This window comes from Channa argus, chromosome 12 (assembly GCF_033026475.1).
Source record: "Channa argus isolate prfri chromosome 12, Channa argus male v1.0, whole genome shotgun sequence".
NCBI lineage: Eukaryota > Metazoa > Chordata > Actinopteri > Anabantiformes > Channidae > Channa > Channa argus.
Window position 1 is genome coordinate 5,856,579 of NC_090208.1, and position 17,138 is coordinate 5,873,716.

Sequence of the window (17,138 nt, forward strand, 5' to 3'; positions counted from 1 at the left end):
CAAAATACCTGAAAGTTTAGCTTTTTCTGAAATAGCTGAAATTAAACATCGCTTCCCTAAATACTGATTAGACAAACTTGAAAGGCAGTTATGTGATGTCATTGAGTAGTTGCTTTCAACAATTTGTGTTTGTGTGTGCGTGTGTGTGTGTGTGTGTGTGTGTGTGTGTGTGTTTGCTGATGTACCGGGACACAGTCGTTGTTCTCTTTGACACACAGCTGCAGTTTGCAGTGCAGGTAGATGTCACCAGATTTCCCAGTGAACTGGAACAAGTTGAAGGTGAAGTAGTTGGATGTTCCCAGTCCGTTTCCCTCCACCTTTACCGTCTGGTCAGTGGGGTTCGCACAGCTGCTCACAAACAGGAAAACAGACAGAACATCAGAGCAGATGTTGGTTTCAGGAATCAAACATCACATTTATTAAAGAATCTCTGACAACAGCAGCACACACCTGAGTGTGTGTCTCACCCGTTTATGATCAGGTCGTATCTCAGACTTCCATTGGGTGATGGTTCACTAGTTGCCCAGCAGGAATCAGTCACCACGGCAACGTTCAGCGTTGGTGTAGGCCTTCATGGTGAGAGCGTAACGCCAAGCTCCACATGTGATGTGTTTGATGACAGAACTTCAGAGTTCGAACACACACAAGTTTCAGATTTCTGATTCCCACGATCCTCTTTAGAAGAAGCTCGGCTACAACACACCTGTCTTTGATCCTGAAGGACTTGACATCTAGTGGACCTTTGACACAGGAAAAGTCGATGTAGACTTGGTCACATCGAGTGATAACATCAGAGGAGCTGTTCTGGTTTGTGATGGCGTTCTTGTAGATTATCTGGCTGGTCTATCTGGTTGGTCTGAGGTTTAGAGAAATTCAGATATTACTGCAGAAGCTCCTCTGATGTTGATCATGATCATCTTTATAAGTTGTTAGGTCTGAAAAATTTCAATTACAATTCATTAGAATGCAATTTAAATAGCAAAAACTGAGATTTAAGCTGTGAATAAAACATGAAGTGAAACATCTGTGCTGACAAAAACATTACAGACCCAAACAATTCCAACTTTGTTGCTGCTTTAAGTAGAGAAAATGGGCTCAGCTGAAGCAGACGGCAGCTTAAAGTGGATTTCCACTAATTTAGAAGAATCCTGTTTAAGCTGGAAAAAATGTTGAATGTATAAAAAATCTCTAACATTAGAACAACATATTCTTCATCAATAATAGAAGAAAACAAGAACAACCCCTGTTTTTTCTCAGCGCTGTAAAAGCCATCGTTTGTGGAGCCTAGTATTGATAGAATGCCGCCGAGACAGAGCTGATCTCTCCTCTCATCACAGCACCAGCACTTTGTATTTGTTTTCTGATTTGCAGGGAGTTTCCTTTTTGTTTCCTTGTCTTGATCCAGGTGATTTAGCCAATGAAAGACCAGCATCCAGTCTCACCGATGATCTTCTCTTGGCTTGAAACTAGGGCCTTAAAATATGAGAAATACTGTGTAATCACTGTGTAATAACATGTAATCACTTCAGATAGTAATGTTGACCTCCAGTCCTACAAAGGTGGAACCTTGTAGCAATTTTTGACCAGGATTCGTCCTTCGACTCACAAATGAAGCAGCCTTCTTTCACCTGCAAAATACTTTTTTAAAAATTAAGATCCTGTCTCAAAGTGATGATGCCACTATTGTGACGTCCTAATAACCACCTAAAAAAGCTTTCTCTTAAACCAAAATGCTGCAGGAAAAGCATGACTGACTAGAATTAGAAAGAGACAGCACACATCTCCTTCATTAGCTTCTTTCTATTAACTTCCCATAAAATCTAGAATAGAATTTAAAACCCTCCTCCTTACATATTGAAATCGCTCATAGAACCATATCATCCGATTAGATCACTTCCATCCTCTTTGATAAAGCTTGTAGTTAAAGCAGCTCAGTCACTTTGAACTAGCACTTAGTTATGATGCTATAGGACTGTTGGGGGAACTGCCCCACGTCACATGAGCCCCTCCCCTCTTTCCTCTCATCCCACAATTATTTGTCACCACTTTATGACTTTGTGTGTTCTTTATCCCGTAGTTGTCTTTCTCCTTCTCTGTCTCCCTCTCTCTGTCCCTTTCTGCAGATGTCCCGACTTTGAAGCTGTGTGTTTTCCAGTGTGCAGCTACTGGTCCTACAGATCTGCCCCAATTTTTATTGTTGCTATTTGTTGCTCCTTTCTTTTCTGTCTTTACTTTCCACTCAGATGGCTGCCCACCCTGAGCCTGGTGCTGCTGGAGGTTTCTTCTGTTAAAAGGGAGTTTTTCCACTCCACTGTTGACTAGGGCTTGTTCAAGGGGGATTTGTCGGGCTACTAAATATATGTATAGCTCTGACTTTATTATATAAAGTGCTTTGAGATGACTTTGTTGTGAATTGGCGCTATATTAATGAAGTTGAATTAAATTGAGAGTTGAAACCCTGATCTTGAAAATGTCAAAGTGAAACAGTAATGTTACGTCAGTCATTTCTACATATTTTTTGTTTCAAATGAGAGGATACACAACAAGAACAGATGTTGTACTGGAAATTGTCTATGAAGGTAGTGGCCATGCAAAGTGATACAAACAGTTTGCATGGCTGCATTTGATAAATGGTTGTTTTAACACTCTGGTCTTCACATAGACCTGATTGTACAGTACACTGGCATTTTAATAAAGGTTTCTATCTTTTCATATTCCTAAGTGTGTTGGTGTGCAGAGCCAGTCCTTTCCCATGCCCTAGGCTGAAGAGCCTTTGATGAGGAAATGTGAGCCTTTGGTAATTGTAGGAGGATATTTGGTTCTGAGAAAAAAAGAAAACTTTAACTTGTTCTCTCTAGAACTGAATGCCAATCTGCTGTTCGGCTTATTCTGAAGTTTGAAACAAACTGTCCAACTGAGCAATTTGTTACATGGATGTGTATTTTTTAATTGAATGTATTATGATATATATATATATATATATATATATATATTATTGTTTAATTTTATTGTTTTTACTCTGTAAGCTGCACTTGCAGCACTAACACTTGTAATTCTATTCTTTTGTAGAATCCAGGATGGAACTGTGGGGAGGACGCCAGGCCTTAACCCCTCTTCATTTCATGTTGGTAACACTGAGTGGGAGACACACACACTACTGGGGACTTAAAGCACATAACCAAGTTTGCAGTGTTGCTGGGTTCTTTTTAGCCAGTGAGGTTTGGGTTTATTGGGGGTTGGTGCGGCATCTCCCTGCAGTGAGCCCTTCCAATAACTGGTTGATTTCTTTGCCTACTTTCATGTGCTTACATTGACTTACAAATCCAAAGACTGCACAGTATCAGAGTACTGTTTACTCTGCCTTCATATTTAATACTGGTGTATGTTAATAAACCCGTCTTTTGTCGTTTTATTCACGTCTCTCGCTCTTTCTGTATGTTGTAAAATCAGAGGATAGTTCACCTTTGACCCCTAAGACGGCACTTTTCTTGACAGAAATATCAGATGATGTTCCTGGAATATGCTATAGTCACTCTTCAAGTCTCAGGGTCACAGGCCTCACTGTTCCAGTTACTATAAGGACCAATTGTGACTTCACCTTCTAAATCTTTTCGAATTCTTCTTTCAGCCCTCGGTATTTCTCAAGCTTCACAAGCTATCACCAGGCTGCCTTCTCCAGTTCGCTTCTATAGGTTGGTTGTCTATTACCAGTTTGTCAGTGTGTATCTGAAAGTCCCACAGGATCGTAGCTTAGTCACTGTTAACCACTTTTAGAGCTGTATCCCATTTTGACTTTGGAATTCAGCCACTTGGTTATGGTGCTTCATGTATGCTCTGTCTGCTAGCGTCTTTATGAGCTGGATTGTTTCAGGGGCATCTTTGCACAGCCTGCCCTTCCTACCCTGCCTGCCTGTTCCTGTGCTGCCAGGAATTATGCCTCTGTGCTGTCTTTCAGTCCAGCTTTGATTTCTCTAAAGAATCAAATTGCAATTATTTTCTCATATCATTCAGCCCTTAAGAATGAAAAGGTGGAGGCGAAAAACCCACCGTGACCTCCGCCCCACAAGTGTTGCTGTTGTTGAAGCTGAAGGTCACCATTGGGTCTGCTGGTCCATGTGACCTCTGCAGGTCTGATCGTTGAGGTGTAAGGTGGAGTAGTCAATGCCTTTGTCCTCCAGGAGACAATCCACCAGAGAAAGTGAAGCGGAGTCCTGGCTGCAGACGGTCGGACCACCTGAACATTCAGCAGCAGAGATTAAGGAAATAAAAACATCAGCAGGTGAGCAGGTTACAGAGACTCTACAGACATTTACACCATGTGGGACACAACAAGTCAAACTAAGTTATTATCAAGTGATCGACCAATGATTTACTTAATTGATGTTCATCATGATATTTGACATCAGTCTGACTGAATCTCTCTCCAAACTACCTGAACCAAAGACTGAAACCAGGAAGGTAAAAGAAAACCTGATTTAATTAAATTTGACAACAAAATTACATCGGAAGTTTAGTCATCTGTTCCACCCCTAAATCAGTAAAAACCTTCCAGTATCTGAAAATGAAGATTCTAAACGACAATCTAAATCTTCTTGGTTTTAGGCCCGACAATACAGTCTCCACTGATGTTAGAGTTGTAAAAGTCATTAAAATAGACGGAAAGATTTTCACGGCTAACGCTCACCTAAAATCACAGGCACAAGTAAAATCACGTCAGCAACTTTTCTAGAGAGAGTCCAGACTCCAGAAAGTGTAACATGGAGCAGGATTCAGGTAAAATGATCAGATTACAGCCACTGAGTGTTTGTCTACTTTGTTCTCACACATCGAGGAATCATAGGTTTTTGGGGGATTAGACTTGATTCATTGATTTATCTCTAATACAGGTTGAAACTAAACATCAGTAATTATGTTACTCACATAGACTTGATTGTATGTCTGTCCATAAAATGTGATGGGACATGGGCTGATGTCCAACACTGAAGAAGTAGTAAATGACTTACACTGAACACCACCTGAAGACATGGAGACATACAAAATGAAAGGTCTGAACTGCTTTTTCCTGACACAGCATCAGTTTGCATTTCTTCTTAGAAACAAAGATCAGGGGACAATCTCAGCATATTGGACAGATTCTCAGCAGCTAAAGCTTCACTGCTCCTCATCACTTCAAGTCATTCTGCTCTTTGTTCCTGATTCTTTGTTAGTGTCTAATGTTAGTTCTGCTGACGTCCATCAACAAGTCTTGTGGGTGAAGGTTTTAAAAAATTGCTGCTGTGTGTGAACTTACCTGCCATTAGGCTGAGAGCAGACAGGTAGATCAGGAGGTGGAGCATGTTGGAGGAGGACAGTCAGCTGATGAAGAGCTGGAAGACACATGTCAGAGGCTGATATTTAAATGCTAGTATTGGTCAAAGTGCTGTGTTTAATATGGCGTGTTTTATTTTTTTGTTGTTGGTTGGCTTGCTGGTGTTTTTATTCTATTTTTATTGGACCAACTGAACCTTCTTCAGCATCTTACCCTTGCTGGCTCTGTCTGCTCCTCTCTGGTAAAGAACTGTGCTTGTACTGTACCTTGACTAATCTTGGCCTGTCCCTGCCTGGATCCCCTGAGCCACTTGAACCATTTTGAATTGCAAGCTGTGTCTGTATTTGGGGGGCTGCATTCTGCGAAAGCTGCATTTGAACCCAACTGTTTCACACCGTTGAAACATGGCTGTTCTGTCATTCTATTTCAAAGTCTTTCAAATGTGTCTGATAAATGTGGCCTGCTTACTCTTGGCAACAAAGGCTCCACAGCTGGTGATGTGAATAGGAAATCATCCATATACCAGACTGTCACATTCAGCCTTAACAACAACATGCCTACAAAGGCCACATGCACGTGGGTTCAGTATACAAGAGTGACATAAATGACATTTTACACTTGGTCATCATACAGTGTAATTTGACCGAAATATCCAAGTAATAATGAAAATTCTACTTAAGCTTAAAAACACCCAAACCGCAATTGTAGTTTCCTGGTTGCAGACTGGACTTCGATTCATCAGGTGGACACAAACCCCTGACTCCTAATGATTTGTCTCAACAACTACCACCACCAAGCCTTTATCTGTCTCCCCAGCATCAACTTTGCTGGTCTCAGTCACACTGCAGTTACACAAATCTAATAAATGATACATCAATTAATTGATTGACCTTTACAACAAAGCTTTACTTGGTCTTGTCAGTCATAATAACCCAGCCCCCAACAATACCAGCTCTTGGTTCTAGAATAGCATATAGTAGGGTTGGGCATTGTCTGTAGTACTGGCACCAATATTGTTCAGCGTTTCACCTCAGCTGGTTTCTGCAGCTCACCACTTGTGCAGCTTCTCGTCATGTAGCTCTCTGGCCCCTGTGGGGCTCAGCTCCACACTCGGCCACACAGACACCGAGAGGTCAGACCTCATCGTTAACACCATAACTATATTTTCAGATCCACTAACCTCACTCTCTGCTTTCTTCAAGAGCTAATGAAATGCTGAGAATCAGTAAGAATTTCTACTCGCACTGGCACCAAACGGCTAATTACATTCATATGCCCACATGTTTTGTCACTGTTTGATACCTGAGCAGGGCCCAACTTTTGTAATAACAAGGCTTTTTTTTTATTTTTTCTGCTGAAGTTATTCAGTCAGTCCACAAGTTTGATACTGTTTTCCTGGCCACCTCCAGAGCCACATCTATTGCTGTCAAAAAGCAAAGAACTGGTTCTAAAGTAAACACTGGGATTTTCTCAGAGGAACATGCCACAGGCTTTGATATCCTGAGTAGAGTTTAACTCTATAGCAGCCTCTTGATTCCCAAAAATGGCATTGAGATTTAATACTAAATCCCTAAAGAAGCAGGTATATACTGGTTCTTAAAATCTGTGAGTCAGTAAGACTCTAGGAGCAGCTAGATTTTTACATTGCATTTTACATTAAAGGAGAATCGTATATAAACTCCTCCTAAATATCCAGCAGGCAGAAATCCACTGAGTTACTGCCTGTTCAACTTTTAATGACACTTTTTATGGCTGGAAACCTGGAACCTGGAAAACTGTGAACAATTTTAAAAAGGTGGTAAAATGCAGGTGTAGGTGAAAATGGAATAGATCTAATTAATATAATAAAACTTTTGTACCTGTTTCTCACAGCTTCATCCCTCTGTTTTTATTTTTATTAAAGCCCCAGAGTTACATTTCTAAATTAACCTGCTATAAACTTCTTCTTCAAACAGTCCGTCACCAGATGTATTGATAGCAGTGGTCTTAAATGTTCATTACCTGCTGTTTGTTTTGGGTTTTTTCTTACCTTCTGGAGCTTTGATGGAAGATGATGAGAATAAAAGCTGCTGGTGAAGAGTCTCTGATGATTCTTCACCTGCTGGGTGGGTTCATGTCTTATTTTCTCCCTTTTTATGTGCATCCATGTTCACACCCAGGAGGAAGGAGGTGGGTGGGGGCATTGGGGTGGAGTCAGCAGTGGTGCTACTTAATGTGAGCTTCTATCTGAATCTGCCTTCACTGGCACATTTGGAAACAGCTGAGTGGTAGCAGGTGTTTACAGGTGCAGGCGAACAACAAAAACCAAAGGGTAAAGATAAATAGTTCCAATATTATAGAAAGGAACAATCAAGATATTACAATATGGTTGCATAGTAAAGTCTTACCACATTTCACTTTGGAGTGTTGAGACACTTTTCACACACCAATGAAGCAATTTAAAGTGCGTTAAGTTTTCAGACCCCCGTTCACTTCATTTTCTTATGTTGCTGCCTGATACTACAGTTGCTCAAATTATTATTTTTCTCAACAATCTACACTCAGTGCCCATAATGATAAACTAAAAACATTTTTTTGATTGTTGCTGAGATGTTTCTATACCTTGACTGTAGTCCACCTGTGGTAAATTAAATTCATTGGAAATGATTTGGAAATGCACAAACCTTTCTGTAGAAGAAATTCATTTAGGATAAAAACTGCCTGAAGAGCTCAGAAACAGGATTATTGCAAGGCAAGAGAGGCAGGTCGAGAGGAAGGTAAATCCATCTGAATAGCTGAAAACTTGACTGAAGCTGCTGAAAGAAAACATCTAGAAATCTTTGATTGGGTTTTTTACACCTTTTATTTTATGTAGCTTAAGCTTCATGACAGTCTCATTTACACCATGTGGGACAACAAGGCAAACAAAGTCTTCAGCAATTAGTTTCAATATTGACTAATCAACCAGTTATTTTCTTGATTGTTTAAACTATAAAATGAATGAATTTCCCATGTTTATGAAATGTCATTAAACAGTACAGGCCTTGAGGTAGACTGGTGACCTGTCCAGGGTGGACATCCCGTCTCTCGCTCAGTGATTGCTGGGGCAGGCTACAGCCCCCCACAACCCTGAATAACATACGTGATTACAGATAATGGATGGATTGTTTTAGAAAATTGCTGATGATTTATTATCACCAGCTCAAGGATCATTTTTGCTTCCAGCACAGAACAGTTCAGTTCAGGACTCTATAAACAAGTCGGCAATGTGACTTTTTCGTGGAGAAGCTCTCATAACCAAAAAGTTTTGTCAATGTGCACTTGGAGGCAGAAAGAGCCTGACAGGAAGTTCCACGTTTCATCACCTTCATGAAGACTGCAAGTCCTGCCCTGACAGAAGGCCTGGGGGTTCGGGGGGATCTGAGAGAGTGTGCAATGTCAATATCTCTTTATTTTATTATTGAACATCAAACATTTGAACAAGTGTTTTTAATGTTTCATGTTCTTTTTAAAATCTTATGAGATTGTCGCTGAAGTTTCTTTCAGGTACTGGTCACATCTGGTAACTTTGCTGATAGAGACATAACACTGCAATTTGTTTTGTTTTTTTAAATGTCGGTGCAAAGACTTAAGCAGCTTAAATCAAATTTTGAACAACATTTTGGGCAGTGGAGGAAACTGCTTTGATACTGCTCATTGTTAATGTTACATTACACTGGATGAAGTAGGCTCGTAATTGAAGACGTTGTGATCTTTGAGTCTCTAAAACTCAGAGCTGAATTATTATCATCAAGATTCATTGTCACATTGACGCAAATTATCTATCAAATACGAACATTTCCTTTCTGCTGTCATGTACTGGTTGTCTGGTCTTCTGCTCAGATTGTCAGACTAATCTCAGAACATGTGGAAACTGTAGGTTGATCTTACAGCAGTCGGCCTTTGTCCACCAGTCCCCCACTGTCTCTTTGTTTTGCAGGTTGCAGGCTCTGGAGTAGACCTTCAGGAACTGACAGCTGAGTCCGTCCACTGCAGGATATTTACACAAAGTGTTGGTGCAGGCGGAGACGTAGGGCTGTGGGTCGATGAGGCTGTTACAACTATTCAACAAAGACAAAATATGTGTCAACATGTAACACAGAAGGGACAGGACAAAGCAGCACTTTTTGACACCTCTGGAATGAAAACAGGCTGCACATACTGGATTCTGGGTCCACTGTAGCATGAAATACACATACAACAAGATGATAGAATAATTAAAAATTATGTCAGACATACAAATTAGAGGCCAACATCTTATTAAATGAAAATAGAAAAAAGCTGAATGCTGCAGAGTCTTTACAATATCCACAGTAAACAGTTAAGGTGCAAATTAAAGCTAAGTCTCTAATTTTAGTAAAAATCTGAGATTTTACAGTAATTCTGCAATGCCTGTGTCTAATGTGAAGACTTCTATCATTAAGGTTTGTGTTTTGTAATGTTTTGCCATAAAGGGAACATTGTGTGAGAGTATTGAGGTGGTGTAAGGTGCCACTGCATTCAGAACTATCAGTCTGTGAGAGAATGCTGGACCTGGTGAAAGTGTGAAGACGGTGAAAGGGGGCACTCTCTCATAATAATGGTAAGAGGGACGCTTGTCCTCCACAGCTTGCATAGAATGGCGGCGCAGTTGGTTGCTCAACGCAGCTGATGTTGACAAGAAGTGTTTTTGACTTGACAAATGAGCCTGTTAAAATAGGGGAACTGAAGGTGTGTTTTAAGATATGAAACAACGGAGCAGTCCCTTCAAAATTATTTTTTATTCTTAGGAAAGGTCTTATTTTTAGGAAACTTACTGTATAAGTGCCTATATATAATATAATATAGTGTATATTATATATTATTATATACACCTCAGACATTCCTAAAAATAACACCTTTAATGCTGCAACAATAATGTAGAACAACAAGATAATTGACTGTCTCACCTGATTAAATTAAATTATTGCTGGAACATCTCCAGTCAACTTTGCCAAATCAACAGTGTGGTTATTTGTATCAAACAGCACAAGCTGCTGAATCCACAGCAGTATGATAACATTTAACCTGTGGACAGTTTTTAATTTAGTGCCCAGACATCATCTGACAAAATTCTGTACATGCGTTACATTAAACTGGGGTTTTCATGATAGTTTCCAGATCATTTTACTTGAATGCTTTAGTCAAGCTTATCGTTTTGTATAACTGGTGGCTTATGTGTGCTGAGACTTGATTGGAACTGAAATCGCCCGTGTTCTCTTCTGTGATGTGTTGTGCTGTCAGAAAAGTCATATTGAGGATTGTGAATATATCGGCAGAAGGATGCTGAGGTTGGAGCTGCCAGGCAGGAGGTCTACAGGAAGAACAAAGAGGAGTCCTCCTTATCTAACGGCCGCATGACGTCATTTGTACATTAAATCACTTTAGGTGATGTGACATTAAGGAAGTACTGATTTCACCCTGCTGCTGTCTCACACTGGACTCAAATGTCAGTGTCCAGAGTGAAAAGCCTGTGTTTTGTGGAGAACCTTGGCTCTAAATACTATGTCATGTTGTCAAGTTCACGCAGTGGTTGGACGTTAGACGATCGTTTTTCATGAATGGTTGGAACATGGCCTCTCAGTTCTCCACGGTTTGCCTTGATACCACTATAACCCCTTCAGTTGATCCTGGGTTCTACAGCGCAGTGCATGCAAACGTAAGACGCAGCAGCAGTTTATTTATACCTGAAGAGCCCAGTGATCGAACTAGCAGGTCCACACACTGAGCAGAAAGTAGACAGAGAGGACGCAGAGGAGGGGAAACTCGAATCGAGTTAACAACTACGCTTGTATAAATCCATCACTTTTAATTTGACTCTAGATTAGTTTGGAGATATTATCGACATTATATTGTAATTTGCTGTTGTTTTTATTAATCTAGGAGACACAGATGATGGTGTAGCTGCCAAAGAGGCTTCATTAGTTAAGGTTTTCATGATGTGCTGCTTTGTTTAAGCGTACATCAGCTGGCCTGGTCCTTTATTCAGTCATTTATTTGTACAAAGATCACAACTTCCTCCTGTTGTATGATTGTATCTCAACTAAACAGACCTTATTCAGTTTGCTGTGAACCATACAATTCCATCTTCATGACCTGCAAAACAGGTTTTACATGTCACAGCTCACAAAAACTGCTTGCACAGCTTTCCTTGTCCAACAGCCGAACCTGTTATATGGGTTATGAAGCTTCTTATAGAATAGTTTGTAAAAAGAAAACAGTAAACAAATTGTCTCTAATGTGACAGAGCAATAACATCAGGTAATTACATTTCAGGGGAGCAGCTGCATTTATTTTCACCTCATAAGGTGGATTTCACAGCATCATCTGACTCATTAGGTGAAGCATCATTTCCTTCATACTGAGGAAGAGATTGATTATAAAGACTTTGTTTTATCAATTCCAATTCATCCATCATCACTCACTGCATATCCTACTTGGATCACATGTGGGGCTTTAGCCTATCCCAGCTGTCATCAGGTGAGAGGCGGAGTACACAGAGGCAGGTTTTACTCCATGTTGCTCGATAAGACACCAGCATGTGCACTCAGCACATTTCCTACTTCAGGACTGAGGTAGACGATGAGTGAGATACAATGTGGTTAAAGAATAATATTCAAGCATTTCTCTAGTTGCTGATATTTGTAAATGTAAAAATCCCACAGTCATTGACAGATTATGAGATAATGAGACTTCTGGCCTGTGGTCAGACAAACTGTAAGAGACCCATCAGCACTACAACAACACTCTGTGTGTCTTTGATGTTTTGAGTGAAACATTTGGTCCAGCTGTGATCTGTCTGTAATCACTCTGTGGATCACATCTGTATTTAGAGTTTCTCTTTTCTAAGTGCTGATCCTGTATTTTACTGCTGTTTTTGAGGATTATCACTAGATGGTGATGTTGCTTTGCTAACAAGTTTAAAAATACAACTAGTGTGTGAGTGTGAATGGGTGAATAAGAAGCAACTGTAAAGTACTTTGAGTACTGATGAGGTAAAGCAGCATTATACAAGTGCAGACAGTTCACTGTTTTACCATTAACTCAAGTAGAAATGATTCATGTACATTCAGTGAAGTCTAGATGTGGATGTACTGATCTGTACAGTGTAAATTCAGAACAGTTTGTGCAGATGTTTGTCAGAATGTGTATTGTACAGAGAAACAAAGACTAAAAACACACTGCTGTGTTGGCAGAGGAAGATAATTCTGCAGCCTTCATACACAAGAAACACTATGAAAACAGAAAAGCAAGAAAATGAAAGAATGTGACACATAAGAGCAAAGTGTGATTGTCAGGTGCTGCGACGTGAAGAGAAACTCTTCAAGCACAGAGACACTGTTCTGCAGCTTGTTCTATAAAGACATTAAGGCTGTGGTTTCGTTTTTGTAGTTATTTATTTTCATCTTTACAAAAAGAGAAACATCAAACTGTCAGGGACAATCAAAGAGGAACAAGCTGCATTTTTCTATATGATGACTTTGTGAAACTCACAAAACCAGATGAGAAAAACAACAAATGAGAGCAAAGTTTGCTGATTGTTCCAGATCAGTGCTGCAGCAACAAGTGTCATTAAAATATAAATAACAGTCAATGATCATATCAACAGCAAAGTAGATACATTTTGATATTGCTACAAACTATTGGTTGAATCATCATGTAATGTTTAAATGAATGTTTGAAACAAGTAAATGAAATAAAAAGTAAAATGACATCAAATAAGCAAAAAGTCTTTCAACCTCTAGTTTTGTTTTTTCTCCATGTTGCTGTAAATGAGTTTCCAGTAATTTGGTGATTAAAAACACAACATATAAAAATAAAGAAGCTCTGAAGACCAGTTAGAGCAGGACGCAGTAGTTGGACCAGTTTAAAGATGTGAAGGTCGATTCAGTGAGTAGAGAAGCTCTGAACACACACACACACACACACACACACACTCACACACACACAGTTCAACTGTAAAATTATTCACTTTAAAGTGACACAGAAAATCTAAAAATACTGAGATGCAGTGAATTATTTTATATCCAATTCATCAGTTTTTATCAAAGATTTTATAGATTCATCAACTAATGATTCATTCATTTATAGTTTCATCTTTTATTGGGATATGACAGAAATCACATGGCTGATCCAATAAGAATGAAGATCCTGGAATTCCAGGCCGAGTGTCAGTGCAACATGTTCAGATATTGGAAAACAGGATGTTGGTTATAATGACAGTGAAACAATTGTTATTGATTCTTAGTCCAAAACTAAACCACCAGGATGTGATTAAAGAGCTTTAACTTTCTTCAGAAACTCTACAATATATGGACCATAGCCTGCTCAGGGCCCCATGGCCAAATGTGTGTGTGTGCAGAGAAACAGTGAGCAAACAGAGGGTGTGTTACCAACTTATCTGCTTTGAAGTTTTTTCTTTCTACATATCAACAGGTTTTCACAGTTTTTTCTTGTTAACACTTCTGCTGTCAATGACAGAAACCAAAGAAGTGGATGTTGTTCATGAGAAAAAAGAAACTGGACGACCACAAAACTTCTCAGTTCTATTAATATAAGTTGCCACATTTCATATATGCAGTCATCAGCACAACACACTGTACTGAGAAAACTCAGCATTTTACTGAGAACATCACTGCTGCTGTTTTTCACTCAGAGTTAACAAACGTACAATTGTATCAGCTTTATTTAAAGCCTCAGATGAGAGTTAACAGTCAAGGATTCTTCAGTTTATCCATCTTTAAATGGTGTTTTTATGCAAAAGTCTGATATTGTTTTATTGTTTCTGTGTTTACAGACGAGGACAGTCACAGTTTCATTTTGTCCTGTCTTTCATAAACCATGTGAAGCATCTGTTAGTGGACAGTGATAATTTGATGTCACTGTCTGTGAAGTCGACGGCTACATCAGCTGTAATGAAACAGAATAAACGGTAAAAATATTTTCTGTATCTTTGTAGTTTGTATATGTAAAATATACATATAAACCATAGACAACTTATAAAATGCAGGAATCTAATTCAATTTTATTCACTTGTGAAGAATCCAGGTATAATGTTTATACACACAATAAAAGATGAATTGTTTTCTGTGCCCCCTGATCACAGGTTCAGTAAAAAAAGTTGTTTGCGACATTACTTATTTTGCAAGTACTAAGTAACTTTATTATTGTTTACAGGTTATACAACGTTAGTCTGCACGTTTTAGCTGTTTGTCTTTTCCAGTAAAGCTGATTTTTAAAAAACCTCCTACCACCCAAACTCCACCCTTTGATCGACTGCACTTAGCGGGACTTTACAGCTGCTCGGTTTCATGTGAAGCTTCGTGGGTTTTTCTCCTGTAAAACATCGGAACCTTCTGGAATCATGTTATCGTTACTATCATCGGATTAACGTGGACCAGATGAGAGAAAATGGTTTCTGAAACATCTGCTTCACTCTGTTGGATTTTACTTTCCGTCTGTTTCTCGGTTTCCTGTGAAGGTGAGCTCTCACTGTTTTTACTACTTTAAGTCCAGCGGTTTGTGTACTGCAGTAACTTGTATTGTACTGTAGTACATGTTGTCTTGTACAGTTAGTGACGCTGCTGGGATCCGATTCTCAGCTTCTCAGTCGGCAGAAGACGAGAAGTAATAAAGTTCATCGATATTTAAAGAGGATCTGCCGTTTTGTCTGTTTGGATTTTTTTTTGTTTTTTTGTTTAATAAAATCTAGAATTCAAATAATATCTGTGTTCCAAACAGAAGTGTGATGAACATACAGACATTAAAGGCTCTTTAAATACTGGAGTAAATGTTGCACGTTGTAGATGGTCACTGAAATATGATGCTCTGCATTTCTTTCATCACCACGTAAAAAAATTCATTCTCACACTCAGTGCATTTACATTTTTCAGATTATTTTGTCATAGTGACTTACAAGTAAGGTTTTGTGGTTTGACCAGGGCTCAAACCACTGACCCTGTGGTTTGTAGATGACTGCTCTACCAGCTGAGTCACACTGATTATCCAGGGGTCCTTTTTGAAACTGAGAGCTACTTCTTAGGTACCGATTAGGTAGCGAAGGGCTACCAGTTAAATACACACTTTTGGAAAAACTAATTTGTTCAATTTACCGTTAATTATATGTTAATATTATATTAATAATAATTAATTAGTAACAAAACAAAAGCAACAAAAAAATTAGATGCAGCTCATTGGTAAGTGGCGCTATGGTGAGCTAACGGGCACCATGTTGGTGACCCCTGGATTAGACTTTCAGACCAACAGAAAAAGTTCTGCTTGAACTGAAATCCATGTTGCACATTGAATAATTTAACATGTCTGTTTCAGTTTATGTCTGACAGCCCCTCACTCTGATTAACTGCTGGGGAAGTGAGGAACTGTACATTAACTGTTTTACCTCTCTGCTCTGTTCCTGCTCCTCTTTACTTCAGGTTTGTTAATCACAGCTGAACCTGGACGTACTGTCACTCTGCCATGTCAAGCTCCCAGTGACACCACTGTCCAAGTTGTAGAGTGGATCAGACGTGACCTGGACAATCCTACAGTCTGTGTTTACCGGGGCATCAGGTGTGAGAACAGTCATCCTTCATTTAAGGACCGAGTGCAGTTGAATCATGATTTGGTGAAGAATGGAGATGTGTCTTTGATTCTGAAGAATGTGATGATTAGTGACACTGGAGCATACGAGTGTCGTGTTAGACAGAGAGAATCAAAACGCAGAAAGAGAGATGTTCATTTGGATCACGTTGATCTTATCAAGCCCATCGTTTACCTGACAGTCAGCAACTCAGGTGAGTGTGTGTGTGTGTGTGTGTGTGTGTGTGTGTGTGTGTGTATCAAAGGTTTTTTTAAAACTTTAAGTCCAGACTGAAGAGTGAGTTGTTTGTATACTGCAGTAACTTGTATTGTACTGTAACTGTGTACTGCAGTAACTTGTATTGTACTGTAGTACATGTTGTCTTGTACAGTTAGTGACGCTGCTGGGATCCGATTCACAGCTTCTCAGTCGGCAGAAGACGAGAAGTAATAAAGTTCATTGATATTTAAAGAGGATTTGCCATTTTGTCTGTTTGGATTTTAAAGTCTGTTTCAGCTGAGTTCTCTGGCCCCTGCTACATCCTGACCAAACAGACCAGTTCTTTCAAATTTACTCGTGACAACATTAACTTTAGTCGTCCTTGTCCTCGTCCGTCTTTACCAAATTACGTGTTTGCAGACATTAATCGTAAATAATGAAGCAGTTGGACAATAGAAAAGAGCAGTGAGTGTCTCTGCTTGTCACTTCCCTTTTTTAAGAAAATGTTGAATGTGTATGTTTCTCTTTTGTCTTTGGGCCTTTGAGTAAACGCCCTCTGAAGAGATTCTGTTGGACTTGAAACATCAAATAAAATGATGAAGAATCCTACGTCTGTTTTCATGAGAAAGAAAATGGGCTGAGAACAAAAAATGAAGCTGCTGCACTAACAGCGTCCACTCAGCATTTGGACAGTGGACATCTTCAGCTCCTACAGAGCTCAGCCAGCTGTTTCTCTGCTACAGTCACATCAGCTTGTGTCCCTGTGGAAACTGTCTTAACAAACTAAAGTAGCTGTTCCTGTAAATTCATGTCAGTGCAGTGTTTGCTGTTTGTTTGATGTGTGTGGCACATTTAGGAGTTTGATGGACAATTTGCTTAAGACCACAACAACAAATACACACAGGCTGTGTCCTCTCTCAGGGTGGTGTCAGTCTTCCAGAACAATCTACAAACAACAAAGTTATTTCTTTGTGCTTACATTAACCCAAACTCACG

General features: G+C 39.5%; 1 protein-coding gene across 5 annotated transcripts in view; it reads left to right on the top strand.

The window, feature by feature from the left end:
- Positions 1 to 14,139: 14,139 nt before the first annotated feature.
- LOC137137902 (immunoglobulin superfamily member 3-like) overlaps positions 14,140 to 17,138 on the top strand; it is a 221,794-nt gene continuing 218,795 nt past the window's right edge. For 2 of the 5 annotated variants that reach the window (XM_067524700.1, XM_067524698.1), the window contains exons 1-3: positions 14,141 to 14,276; positions 14,522 to 14,825; positions 15,778 to 16,137. In XM_067524700.1, the coding sequence (XP_067380801.1) occupies positions 14,756 to 14,825; positions 15,778 to 16,137 (430 nt within the window). In that variant the 5' untranslated portion in view covers positions 14,141 to 14,276; positions 14,522 to 14,755. Of the gene's footprint in view, positions 14,277 to 14,521; positions 14,826 to 15,777; positions 16,138 to 17,138 lie in introns of those variants that run through there. The other 3 variants (XM_067524703.1, XM_067524702.1, XM_067524699.1) reach the window with 2 other exon arrangements.